Source organism: Lissotriton vulgaris, chromosome 12, assembly GCF_964263255.1.
Source record: "Lissotriton vulgaris chromosome 12, aLisVul1.2, whole genome shotgun sequence".
NCBI classification, from domain to species: Eukaryota; Metazoa; Chordata; class Amphibia; order Caudata; family Salamandridae; genus Lissotriton; species Lissotriton vulgaris.
Genome location: NC_141700.1, coordinates 639,414,749 through 639,429,588, shown reverse-complemented (window position 1 = coordinate 639,429,588; position 14,840 = coordinate 639,414,749). Strand labels below are relative to the sequence as shown.

The 14,840-nt window shown below is 43.1% G+C and overlaps 1 protein-coding gene across 1 annotated transcript in view; it reads left to right on the top strand.

Moving 5' to 3' along the window:
- The window catches only part of CDH15 (cadherin 15), a 156,590-nt gene that overhangs the window by 94,674 nt on the left and 47,076 nt on the right, over positions 1-14,840 (top strand). Inside the window, exons 4-8 of the mRNA XM_086945800.1 lie at positions 1,602-1,746; positions 2,787-2,947; positions 5,171-5,299; positions 5,959-6,147; positions 7,379-7,632. Coding sequence (XP_086801926.1) covers positions 1,602-1,746; positions 2,787-2,947; positions 5,171-5,299; positions 5,959-6,147; positions 7,379-7,632 — 878 coding nt within the window. The remainder of the gene's footprint in view (positions 1-1,601; positions 1,747-2,786; positions 2,948-5,170; positions 5,300-5,958; positions 6,148-7,378; positions 7,633-14,840) is intronic.

Here is a 14,840-nt window from a genome sequence, read left to right as displayed (position 1 = left end):
TTACGAAACCTTCATTTTTTATTACAGCAAAAACAATAACCGCAAAAACTATCACGTAATATGCTGCGATGTCACATTCAAGATGGAAGGAAATACAAAGTCGTCCTAAGTTAACATATGCTAGGTTTCTCATATGTTCAAGAGTGCAATTTGGGAAAAACAGATCCAACACTGGTCACACCTTCCTTCACACATGGTGGAACAAGGAAACAGGGTCTACTGGAACACCTGTGCCTACATTAAAAGCACCTGCGCATACTTTCACTACTGAAATGACGTCCTGTGAAAGTGTATATATTGTATACATTTAGACAAAATATTAGGCCTTAGCTCACCACATGAAGCTGTGCAATACCCATCCAACTGCTGTTTCAGTTGATGTTTCAATTTATGTACCATGTTCTGAAAATGTATATCACTTCTTGTAGACACGTTAAAAAAGAATAGATTGAAAATACAAAAACACCAAACTGAAGTGTTGTAGTTCACAGCAACACTCCAGTCCTGCTGACTACCTCACCTCTGTCTGGCATACACAACACATACTCTGCAGTGGCGGTTCCTCAGTTGGTGAGGAGGAGCTTCGCCCCACCCCAACCCTGCTGGGCAGGAAGCTTCAAAAATAAAATGTTAATGAAAATGATTTTATTCCCATTTTATGTTTGACACATTCTGCTAGCAAACAGAGTATGAGGGCAGGGCAGGGCCAGTGCGGAGTGGCCACTTAAGTTTGAAGTGTGCATGTTGGTTTGGCTGGCTACTTTGCTATGGCCAAACTGACATGCGCAATTCAAATGTCTCCAGCCCGGCTGTCTCGGACCGCTGGGTTAGAGAGCAGGCACAGGCCTACAGTGCCTTTTGGAGCATGGAACTAGCCTCCTCCAGCCCATCAAGATGCTTTACTCATGCGGCTTAACAGCATGAGAACAGCGTCTTGATTGGATGAGAGAGTTGGCTGTGGATTCGGGCTCTGAGGACATGCGGCAGAACATTGAGCGGCAGTGTAAGGTAAGTGACTTTTTTAAATGTGTATATTTATAATATTGGGTATATTATTGCGCCCTTCCAAAGTGATTTGCCACCAACCACTACTGATACGGTGTTTGACAACAAATGAGATACTGAAAAAGGCAGATACTAAACAAACTGAAACCCAGGGTCCAATTCACAACACTCGCAACTGCACACAAAAGTCCACATCAGGACCTTCTTACACCACGCAGTATGTTTGTGTGTTGTGGGAAAATATTACGCCTGATATATGGCTTGCGCTACCCCAGACCTATGGGCTTTTTCGGAGGTGGTGGCCTGTCCTGTTACAATCTCCCTGTCAACCAGTCCACCTCCTATACATACGGTCAGTGCACTGGGAAACAGCAGCATGAGGTGATGTGGTTGGGACCGGTGTATTAATAGAAAACAACAGTACATTGCGCAGCCAAGTAGCAGCCATTTAATGCTCTCTTTTCCATGAGCACCACACAGTGTGGGGGCAGGGCAGTAGGACAAGTTAATTTTCTGTATTGATTCATGTATATTGTCCATGACCTGGATTTGTCTAGCAGTTCATTCATCTGCTCTGTTTTTGCCATGTCCTCCAGCTCAGGGCCTTTGCTGTGGACCTGGATGGGGAGCTCATCGAAGACCCCACAGACCTGGAGATCGTGGTTGTGGATCAGAACGACAATCGCCCCGTATTCACGAATAGCAACATAACAGGGCATGTGCCGGAGGGGTCCATACCAGGTAAAGAAAAGCCAAATCGGGAGCGCTGATAATCCAAAGCGCTCTCATCTCAAGGCAGCTTTCTGCCCCATCTGGGGCAAGGGCATTTGCAGTCACAAGACTAGCTCCTCTGGGACCTATGGGTTTGTTTAAAGCATCACTACAATTTGGTCATGAGGTCTGGCTTCACAGCATAGGTCTCTGTGTCTGCAAAACCTATTGCCACCGGTTCTTTAAAGTATACATAGAGAAGATTTTGGCTTCACCCAGAGGACTCTTACTCCCTCACCTTAATTTATTGGTTATTTGACCTATCATTCATCTATACAGGAAGTACTTCCTTTGGAATACATAAGGAACTATTTTGCATCTGGAATAATCATCCCACTGTTTGTCACTTGTAATTCTTTATCTCCTGTTTCATTCTTTACAGAAAGCAATCATTCTGCTACTTTTTTCCAGTACTGGCAAATGCAACAGGGCATGCTTTATTGTGATAACAGCATGTGTGCATGCAATGCTTGGAAACAACCTTTGTGAATGCCTGTGTGTACATAAGTTGGCACAGTAAAGCCTGTCCTCTTGCTTTGCCAACTCTTGTTTTTTACTGTCCCTAGTACTGGGGTGAGTGCAGAAACATTCTTTACTATCTTTGCTACTGAAATGGAGCTGCACCTTTTAGCAGCTTCCCACTGACAATAATGTGACATGTCGAAGGTTGCATGCACACCCAAATGCAGGGAGCGGTCTAACCTTTCATGTTTCCTACATCTTCATGGTAGAAAACAGACTGATCTCAATATGACATTCCACCGAAATAACACAGATGAGTGAAAAATGTACATTTGCTCCTCAAGGGGTCTTCCCATTGGTCCAAGGAGTTGTTCACAAAGAGATTGTGTGCTCAACACAGAGATGTGTGTATTTGTGTGAAGGGAAATGATGCTCATAGTCATGGTGTGCTCAACCACTCATGAGACGCTGTCATCACCTCCTGGTGTTATTTGCAACAGGTGATCATGTCTAAGGCACTTTTTGCATTTATGTTTTTTGCATGTCAGGTACCTATGTTGCAAAGGCAGAGGCGACAGATGCTGATGACCCAGAGACAGACAACGGGGCCCTGCGGTACTCCATCATCGAGCAGGGCGCGCCACAGATGTTCAGCATCGACAAGGACACCGGAGTGATCAGGACGGTGCAAGTGGGCCTTGATCGAGAGGTAAAAAGGCGTGGGATGAATATAGGGTATCTAGGTGAAGCAATGAAAATACTTTCTAGTACTTCTAAGCTATTACATGTCTTAATTGAGAGGAATTGTAAGGAGCTAAGAGCAGATCATGGTCAATAAAGCTCTCCAAAAATATATATAGGTAGGGATAAGCTTTATTTGACAGAAATGTCCTCAACAATATATGTTTTCTACAACCTCTGAGCCTAAATAAAGTCTCAGATAATGACTTTTTGAAATGGTGCCTCCTCCTTTATAATCAGCTGGCAATGCAACAGTAAGGCTGATGGTATGCCACAACCCTCACGCCCCAAAAAAACAAAACATGTCCCACTGCTTTGGGCCCCAGCGCCAACTCATAGGCATAATTTCTTATCCTGGAGTGCCCCCTTATTTCGTTGCACTGGTTTGTATGCTTTCCTACTGTCTTTCCTTTTCACTGGTTCTCAAGGTTGCCTGCCCTTATTCCATTATACTGGTTTGTGTGGTGTTCTACTTGATCTTCACTGGCTTGGCTTGTTGGTCTTCCATTAGTTCTTTTCTTGGCTTGGTTTGTTGGACTTCCCTTAGTCCTTTCCTTGCTTGGCTTGTAGTTCTTTCTTTATTCTCTTTCCAGGCTTGGCTTGTAGTTCTTTCTTTATTCTCTTTCCAGGCTTGGCTTGTTGGTCTTGCTTTAGTCCTTTTCTTGGCTTGGATTGTTGGTCTACCCTCAATCTTAATCACTGGTTTGATACACGGTTTCTCTCTCTTTTTACAACCAATGGAATTATCGCTGCGCCTCTGTTCTAGGGAGGATAGTACACACGTATGGAAGCTCATATAATACATAGGTGCTTGGAATCCCTTTGTAAACGCCTGTCTCTAATTTCCTTATTACAGGAGACTTTTGACATATCTAGTCACCTATAATAAGGAAATGAGGTAGTGGCTCACTCGTAATAAGAGTTGAGATCGGGCGCCACATTGCCTTCAGTCAGCTGCCAGGGAGAAACGCAGGTCATACTGCTTGAAACAAGGAAAACGGGGACAGGCTTTTTCTTCTTCTAATGTTTTTTTCTAAAAATAAAATAAGATCAGTAGAAAGAACGTATTTATGGAAATGTGTAGCCCTGGGCGTGAAATTCTGCCCTGCTGGTGGATTTTACAGAGTTTTTCCCGCTTTGTGTAGCGTGCAGAGCTTTGAAAAAAAATTCAAGGGAGTGGAGTTTCTTCATCGCTCGCACTCACCAAAGTTAAGTTGGTGAACGCGAGCGAAGAAAATCTTACTTCAGAAAACCTCCCGGCTAAATTTCTCAACACGGACGCTTGAGTTGAGAAACCTTCCATTGAGGAAGTTGCCGCTCGAGTAGAACATGTGCTCGAGCAGCAGTAAGAAGCAGCGCCCTCTTGCACTGCTCATGGTGCCATTCAAGCAGATTTTACAGCACGGGACAAACACCCAACGCTAAAAATCAACAGGAATGGTGCAACGTAATGTACTCCGACACTTACGGAACTCCACGTAGTGTTTTTTTGGTCACTTCGCGGAGTTCTGCATAGCAGAACTCCGCCCAGGCCTAGAAATGTGTTTATTTGGTTCAAGCTATAGGACATTATTGGAAATGACGAATCTCGGCATGTTTCTACTCAATATAAGCCACAACATTTTTTAAATCTGATTTACATTAAACTGATTCTGATATTTGTTGCTAAAATTATTAACTGCTTTCTCTGGTGTGTTTAATTTCACAGTACAACATCTGCTTTTATTCTTCTTGTCTGCAATGAACATGAAATAGAAAAACACTACGGATTAAAGCAGCTTATATGAAAAATTATGGTCTAAACATCAGTTATAAGGATTAAAATGGCCTTTTGCTGTAGATTAAAAGGATATTGCAAGTCACTTCATAGTTCCATGACCTTATCCTCGTTTTACTATATGATCATGGAACTCATTCATGATTTGCAATATCCTTATAATGTACAACAGGATTTAATGATGTATAGCCTGTTGTATATTATAAGGATGTATATATAAATCAGTAAAAGGTCCCCAGCTGTAGAAAGAGTTTTGTTGAAAAAGGATCAGACTTTCAGCTTATTTGATGAAATACATCAACAGCTAGGATTAAGATTGGAGGCCAAAAAACACATGAAAAAGGAAAGATTGAAAAATCATTGTATTAAAACCTTTCTAACATTGATCACCTTTTCTATCACTGACTTCCCCAGATGGTTGATATGTACAACCTTACCATCCAAGTGGCAGACATGTCTGGCGATGGCCTTACCAATACTGCGACTGCTGTCATCTATGTTGGGGACATCAACGACAACCCACCGGAGTTTACTCAAGGAGAGGTAATCCAATTTAAGAAACAGTGCATCGATGCACCCTCCCACGCATTGGTTATATTGCACTATATCACACTTCTCATTGCCATCCTGATTCTGTCTCTCTTCTAATGTCGTTAATGTACACCCTGTTTCAGTTTCCATGTGCTCTTTCCTTCACTCCAGTCACAACTATTTTTTCGATCCTACTGTTTTACATGGGCACCAGGGGTTTTTGGCCCTTTTTTTTCAAACAATCAAGACACACGGGAAAGGAGAGAAAGTGGAAGGGTGGATGTCTGAATATTTCTACTGTTGGAATAGTTGCTGATAGTTCTGTACAAGTATGTCTCAGATATTTTGTATTTTCCCTGAAGTCTTTTACATATTTCAAACAATCAATTTTTTCTTTTAAATCCCTTGTTTCACATCTGTAATATGTTTTAGCTTTCTTTCTCATCTCTGCTATTTTCTCTTAAGTACTTTGTTCAAAAATGTATTTTTCCATAAGTCCGTTCTTTGTTTCAGTTCTCCGTTTCAGTTCTCCTCTGCTTTCTCTGAAGTATGTTGTTTCTTCTGGTGATATCCTGCTCTTATAGAAAAGTGTTTGCGTATTTCACTGAAACAGTAAATTCATGGTTGTCCTCTGGTGGTGGATGAAGGCTTAATTCTTCCTCCTCTTGCAGTTCTCTATGGAGGTGATGGAGCAGACTGTGGGCATAGACATTGGCAGGGTAAGCGTGCAGGACAAAGACCTCCGCGGATCTCCCAACTGGCTGGCGAAGTATACCATCCTCCGGAGAGGTGACCAACAAGCAGCTTTTGCCATCCGGACTGACCCCGAGACCAATGAGGGGATCCTGTCCGTGCTTAAGGTAGGTCCTCTTTTTAAGGTGCGGTTAGAGCTCTGGGGAAGGAGGTCATTGAAACGGGTAGGTACGCTGGGCCTCGCAGTGTACTCCTCTACCATGTGTCTGCAGTGGCCCACCATGCAGTGGCTGTAGATTAAGCCATCAACTATGTACTCCATAGAAGTAGATCTTAACTTCAAAGAATTGCCAAACTTCATCATAAAAAACAGCCTCCATGCTCATGTGAGCTTTATGTCAAGCCCAGAATTAGAACATTTCTAGACAGACCAGAGCCTCTTCAAGGCTGGTAGCAGTCACTGACATGTCAACACTGTCTGGTACTTCTTGAAGACCTCTGGCACTGGGGCAGGATCAGTGACCGGTCAGGATAGTCTGGAGCCTCTAGAAGGCTTGCCGGGCTGGGGAAAATCAGTCACCCATTAGAATACTCCAGAGCCTCTGGGGCAGTAGACATAAAATAGTGTTGGGCATGGCCTGCAGGGATGTACGTTGTTACAACGCATGCTTTTACCACGCATGCCTTTACAACGCAGGTTTTTCAACTCAAGTCATTACAACGACTTGCGTTGGGGGGTGCTGGATAGTGAATAGTTTAATTTACTATTCCAACTCCAGTCCCTGTGGATAGTAGGGAAGGTGTTGGATAGTAAATTAAACTATTACCTATCCTACAGCACCCCCCAGCGCAGTTCGTTGTAATGACTTGCGATGAAAAACCTTCATTGTAAAGGTACTGCGTGGTAAAAGTTGCGTCGTAAAGGATGTTTCCCGACCTGCAGAGGTAAGACTCAGCCTGCCACATTTCAGGACAGACCAGTGCATCACAGGGAGTCACAGAGACGTGTGGATAAAACAAAGGTTTTTGGAAGGCTGGAGCACCTGAGCCCAGTGAGTTACATGTTAGGGCAGGCAGGGCGTCCTAGAGGGTATGGTACAGAGTGAGTCAGCCGTCTGTAGAGGCCTCTTGAAGGCTTATAACTTGAACTCAGTCATTCACATATCAGGATAGTTTGTAGCCTTGGGAAGACCACTTAGGTTGCCACAGAGTCATTCACGGGGCAGGATGAGTGGCAATCTCTAAAAGGCCGGTGGGGTTGGGCAGACACGTTCACAGCAGGCTAGCCAAGTCCATCAGAAAGGTGGTAAGGCAGGGGGGGCACAGTTGTTCACATTAGGTCACTGCTTTAGGAATGCTACAGGTTAACCACGGATGATGCTTGTTCTCTTCCCTAAGCCTCTAGATCACGAAGCGCAGGAGCAAGTTGAGCTGACCATCACTGTCCAGAATGTGAACGAGCTCAGCGGATCAGCCCCCAAGACCTCCCGGGCCCTGGCCGTGGTGCGTGTGAATGTGCGAGACATGAACGAGCCCCCCTTCTTCCAGGAGAACCCCAAGGTGGTGAGCGTGAAAGAGGGCACCATGCCCGGGAGCGAGGTCACCAAATACACAGCGACAGATCCTGACATCAGACAGCCCCAGACCCTCAGGTGAGTGGGCACAGAACAGCCAAGGGACAGTGAAATGCTCACCTTCACAAACAACTTTGGGAATTTGATGTAGTGTGGTAATAGCTCGAGAGAAGCAGGAGCATCTGCAATGTGAGGGGAGGTCCAGCTGAGAGCAGGTCACAGAAACAGTGATGTGATGGGGAGGTGCCCTAGGAGCATAATATTGCACCAAACATGGTACAGCTGTATGTCATTGCCAATTGTATAACACGTTCAGCGTATGGCACTGCAGTGCTTCATACGTCAAGGTGCTTTTTTGTGCTGAACTGTGGAACACTTAGTGTGATAGCCTTTGTTGTGTGTTTGTGTGTGCCTAAGAGAGATGTTGTCCAGTGCTACATTTATAAATATTATGACACAAATCAAGCCAAGGAAGACAAAGTGATTCACCCAGAACCACATAATATGTTTTATTGCACCCAAAGGCAGATTTTCAAGCCAGTCCTTGACTTTTTAAGATGAGCAATTTATTTGAACACATCTCCTGACAATCTGTTTATACAAAAAAACCTATGCCCACATGTACGCAAACACCTGCAGATGCACCCACTCAGAAACCTAGGAGTACGTACCCTTAAATGTACTCAGACAAGCGTGTGCACTGTCATGCTCATGAACAAATACGTATGCACACAATCACAAATGAAAAACATACCTATAGTCATATGCATAGCTACACAGATGTATGTTATACTAAGGCATTTATATCCTGCACTATACAGCAGAGGTTGTCTCAAGGCACTGTTAAAGGGCATGGATACCCTCACGGGTGATTAGCGTGCCATACAAATCGACATAGCATAACAAACACTGAGCAGTCACGTGGGGATTAAGATAGGCATGTTTTGGGATCACATTACATTTAAGAGCATTAGCTTCTATTTATAGGACGCCAGAGAGGGCATTTCACCTACAGGCCTCTTGGACCCCAGTCCAACCCCCCCCCACGGTGGACAGTTTAAAAGAAGCTGTAGCCAACTGGTTTTGGTTAGCCAATGGCAACCATCTAACGCACATACAAATATGTGTGCCAGAATGTACATGCAATGCTGGTGTCACCTTCAAATGCATCCACACCACATATGATCATTCACCTTTGCATGACCAAAATCACGTATACATGCCCACAATACATGCATGTGCCCACCGGTATACATTTGGGGGTACCCTTCTACACACCAAAGCAAGATTTCATTAAGGCAAATAAACTGGCATGTTTTAGACCTTTTATGCATTCGGCGTCTTAACAGACTCGGGGGATATTTACAAGTGGTTAGCGCCCCCAGAACGTCACTTTTTTGACGATCTGGCAGCAATAACCCCTTCTCCTTCTGTATAAGGCTGTGTTCAGCCACTAAGCCACTTAACATGACTTAACGCCATCTTGTAAATAATGCTCCTATTCACGCAGCACTTAGCGTGAAAGGGGCGGGAAATGGGTGTTGCAGTGGGCGTTCCCCCGCAACACCTATTGCTTTTTGACGCTGCCCCCTATTTACAAGGCTGGCATAAATATGGGGCGGATACTTTCAAGGGATTTCATTTGTACTAGTTAACAGCACAGAGGCGAGTGATTATATTTGGTGACCCGTCCCAATTTAGGTCAATTGTACAACAATGTTACAATAAAAACTCAATTAATCTAGAGAAGTCACAATATGTGATCAAACTAAAGAAGAAAAATAGTGCGGGTGTATATGAAAAAGTTTGTATTTAATACACTTTAGAAATTAAAAAGGGTACAGAATAAATAACAATGTTACAAGAAGCATATATCATAGGAATAAATGAAAACACTTCTTTGAAACAATTGTATACGCTTTTCTTCCTGTCCATATTCGTGCCATTGATGGACTTCTGCCATTCAGGAAGGCTGTCAAGACTTTCCTTTTTCCCCCTGTCCCTTAGTTCTGTTGTATTTAGTTTTGTTATCGCTTTTGTCCGGTCTTCTGTTCTGCTAGCGCCAGGACGCCTCTTTGCTGGGGCATCTGTGCGCTCTACAAATCCGGCTAACATAACATAACATTGATCTAACAATTAGATAAGACAAAGCGTGTCTTATCAAATTTCTAAAGTGTATTAAATACAAACTTTTTCATATACACCGCACTATTTTTCTTCTTTAGTTTGATCACATATTGTGACTTATCTAGATTAATTGAGTTTTTATTGTTACATTGTTGTACCATTGACCTAAATTGTGACGGGTCACCAAATAGAATCACTCGCCTCTGTGCTGTTAACTAGTACAAACGAAATCCCTTGAAGGTATCTTCACCTTATCATATTTATTGCCCGAACCCTCAAGGGTATATTGGGTTGCTCGCTTTTTTGTTATCATAAATATGGGGCAGCACAAAAATAAGACCAGCGAAACCTGCTCTTAAACTGTCTCAACAAGGAGAAATTATTAATTTCTCCTCTGTTTTTCTGTTTCTTTGTGTGTTGCATTCTACAGCACACATAAAAAGAGCAAACTGCCATCAGTGATTGTTCATGTGCGGGAAGGGAGACCTTTCTGCACACGAAAAAGCATTAGATAATGACGAGTTGCAACTTCTATATATGCTGCATTCTGCGGCACACATAGAAGTTACAAATCGCGATTAGTGATTATTCATGAGGAACAATCATTCCCTGCAATGCAGGCACCCTTGCACTATGGTGGATTGGCAGTGCTGTGAGTTGGTCCCCTATGCTGATGTATCACTGAGTTCCAGTGGTTCAGTGCCTAGCTGCCTTGGCAGTGCCCTGTGGTGATTCCCCTTTGAACAGCAGGGAATGGCACCGGTCATGACAGGGTAGATTTGCTCTAGCTTTGTGTGATTTTGAGCACTTACTACACATCATGAGTAAGGCTCCCAGTTTACTGATCTTTACAGATAAATACAGACAGAAAACAATGTACTTCCTGTCTGCATTTTTATTTAAAACTGGAAAAATACAGAAAATTAGGCTTCTTTTGAGTGACTCCCTATGCTGTCTTTGATGAATGCAGCTGAATAGATAGCACGAGGAATTAAAAAAAAGAGGACAAGATATCCTGAAATATCAGCATACGTCAACATATATTTGAAGTATAATTCTAAGATTTATCGGCGGTTGTACTTTTTTTTGTATTTGCCTAATTTGATAAAACACCACAGGCTTCAAAGTATTAGTGCACATTTATCAGTTAAATAAATGAGGAAATATAAGATCTTACATATCAATTATTCACAAAATAAATATGGATAAATACTAATAATATGGCCAAAAAATAAATATGGCTAGAGACGGAAATGTTAAAAAAAATAAATACGATAACGCCGGGAGCCCTAATCATGATTGAGGTGCATTGTGAGAGATCTGCGTTACAGATTCTGTCATAAAAAAGGAATAACAAGTCAGGTCTAGTGTGTAGGGAGCGATCGGATCAGGATCGAGGTGAAACAGCAGAGCTGTGCCTACCAAGTGCTATAACAACTATAGTGATGCAGCCACTCGGAGATTGTTGTGCTTTGACACAGCTGTATGCTCACATGTCTGAGATGCTGCGATGGCATTAAGGTGCAGGAGCAGTGTTGCTGTATCTGTGATTTATCACTGAAAAGACAGGGGCTGCTGTGGGTCAGGTCTAGTTACAGAATATTGTAGGCTAAATACGGGCAGACAAAGTAGTGTTTGCTACATATTCGGTATGCAACCTTTACAACGCAACTTTTACCACACAGTGCTGTTACAACGCATGTATTACAACGAAAACCATTACAACGCATTACACTGGGGGGCGCTCTAGGATAAGGAATAGTTTTAATTTACTATTCAACACCTTCCCTAGTGTCCACTGGGACTGGAGTTGGAATAGTAAATTAAACTATTCACTATCCAGCACCCCCAAGTGTAATGCGTTGTAAAGGTTTTCGTTGTAATACTTGCGTTGTAACAGCATCCGTGGTAAAAGCATGAGCTGTAACGTCATACATCCATATATTCTTCACAAAGGTGTTACTCCATTCAAGTTAGTAATAGAAAATCTACACCCAAAGGGGCGATATTTTTGCAAACGGTATTTAGGACACAATATTTAGGTCAGATTATATTTCTGTCAAAGAAATTCTGTCATATAACCGCAGGTAAAGAATGCAGTGCTTTGAGTGAGCTGTATGTTGGCAACGACATACCTCTTAGGGTACTTCGAGAGAGTTACAACAGCACGGCAGTAATGCCAGAAAAGCAGGGGAGTCACAAATCAGTTACAAACAACTTATAGCCGTGCAGTGTTTTGCTACACCCCCGCTCCCCTGGGCTGAATGAGTGGTCTGAGGGGGGTGTCTGAGAGTTCTGTGTGCTTTGCAGGTCCAAAAAGAGAGCATTGTAAGGGCTGTGCCCCGCACTGTGTGTCAATGTACCTTGCAAGAGCCATGGGACTGGACCATATGGATCACTTGGTCCTGAGATGGGCTGGTGTCTACAGAGCCCGTGTTCATGTATCCTCTGGTAGGGAGAGGACCCACTTTATAAGGAAAGGCTCAGGCTAAAGAGACGTCAATTGTTGGATGAAGGCAATTGCAGTCACGGTAAAACTACCATACCGCTACCCATTTTGGTCTGTTGAATGGTTTCTTACTACTTTGTGTCTACAATAAAGAAGCTTTTTCTGGATCAGATAGCTCAGTGGGTTAGAGAATCTGCTGTGGAGAGTTGTGTCAAGCCTGCCCGCGATGTAAATCCCTGTGGGATCTTCTGAGCATTTTATCCTTTCAAGTTAGACAAAATCAATACATTGAGTTAGTAAAATTAAAACTGTTTTTCACAGTATTACCAAACCTAAGGTTTGTGGCAGAAAGTGCTAAAGATGAATATATTATTAGCATTAGTACAAGGAATGCCAAGACATTTCTAAAATAGTATATCTTTTAACCACCCGGTGGCAGTATTGACTAGAAAATAAACTTAGCATATTTAAAGTTAAGACTGTTTGTGTTTTTGGGGCCTTGTCGTATCTTGTGTGTATTCTCTGTCCCAAATGTCTGAGCTGGCGTCTGGACTGTTGAGAGTGAATGATGTAATTGAATATCAGAAGGGAAGACAGGAGATATGGACAGCTGGAGGGAGGGCGGAGCCCTGACAAGACCTACCTACTGTTGCTCTCACCTGATGGTCCAACATTAAAGAACTCAGGCCTAGATGTAGGTAATAGCAAATTACCGAATGGTAAATACCGAATTTTACCGATTCGATATTCACTATTCGGTAATTGCTATTTAGGTAAAATATTCGGTAAAAATACCGAATCTGTAAGATTCGGTAATTACCGATTCTGTAATTACAGAATCGGTATTTGCCATTGATTCCTATGGGCCTTGAAGCCAATAGGAATCAATGGCAAATACCGATTCTGTAATTACAGAATCGGTAAAATTACCGAATTTGCAAGGGTGACAGGGTGTCACTTTGACACCCTGTTGCACCCCTGTTTCTGGCTTGTGTGCCATGTGACACACAGACATGCCCTTAGGGCATGTCTGTGTGCCACATGGCACAGATGTGCATGTACACTGGAATTCGTTATTTACCATGGAATAGTATTCCATGGTAAATAACGATTCGGTAAGGGCCTGTGGCACTGATTACAGTGCCACCTACATCTTGATTTACAGAATCAGTAAATTTACCGATTCGGTATTTTACTGATTCTGTAAATTTACCGAATGGGTAAATATACCATTTCGGTAAATAAAATGCCCCCTACATGCCAAATTCCAAATACCGGTCGGTAACGGCCGAAATCGGCCGTTACCGGCCGGTAATTGGCGATCTACATCTGGCCCTTAGCTTCTACCTGAATAGATCCGGGTTCCTGTGTAACGGGCCTGCCCTCAAACCACAACAGAGTATATGCACAAAGGCATTTAGGAGAACGTAAAGTAGTATTCCTGGAGTGCTCCTTTACATACTCTTGCATGCCTTTGTGAATTTGGCCCAAAACATAAAATGGGACTATTCAGGCTGCATTTATATGCAATTGTTGCAAATAAAAAGGACTGTGTCCCCTTTGCACTTTTACTGATAAGGGAGCTGGATCGTTCTGAGCCAATTCAGAAAGGCCTGTAAGAATGCGTAAACGAGTACTCCGGCAGAACTACTTCCCATGCTCATAAATGCTTTTGTAAATCTGGCCCCATGTTTTTTACTCTCCATAACTTTAAAAGAAGTGTTTGTTTACAAAGGTAGTAGTTCCCTGATGAAGTTTTTTTTAAAGTGTTCATGTGTTTGAATCTTTATTCTCCTTTTTTTGTCAGGCCCTCAGCCCCATGCAAGCCTCCTTCCCTTAGGCCCGCCCTTTAGCAACCACAGAGTAGCGAGAAGTTCTGGACGAGTCAACACACTCTCTCCACAGTTTCTTTCACCTGGGTACAGTCCCTGCTTTCACAGGCCTGGCTGTTCCTCGAGCACACACCACAAACTGCAGTGACACTTGGTGCTCGGATAATAGGAGTTCTCATTCACCAACTCAGTGGTAGTCGTTTTACAAGCCTAAGAAGGATGCAAGTCTGGGGGGCCCTGCATGGTTTCAAATCTCAGACCTGCACGTTACACTCACATGAAGTTGCAGGTTCCAATTTGTACCCATGATGGGGATCCAGGGTGCAAAATTCGACATTTCGAGCTATATCGCTTCCCTAAAAGTAGCAGGCACTTAGCACAGGGGGCGTATTTGTACGTGGGCAAATAGCTCTTGTGCAAATAACACATGTTTAAGGCGAGTTTGCCTGCAGGATGGAATTATCCCCAAAGTGATGAGAAGGAGGGCGCAGACAGCCAGTGGGAACAGAGTTATCAATGTAGAAAGAAATGTTCCTGTCACCACAGAAGAGGCCACAAAACTATCACCCCACATAGGATCAAAGCTGGGGTCATCACATTGACTTAGGTCGTAGTCAATGGCTGTAGGGAATATTGCTGAGCATTATCAATGTGACAGTGTCCACTCTTTTGTAGTACCTCGCTCACCTAAGAGCAATGTTATTCTTCACAATAGAAATTAGTGTAAGAATGATCATCTGCACAGAATATTCACCCTCTCCAAGCACAGCTAGGTGCAACACCACCACAAAATAACCTCACTGTGGCTAAAAGATCAGAAATGAGCACCACTTTGGTCATTCATGCGCAACACCAGATCTCATTGCAAATACAACAGT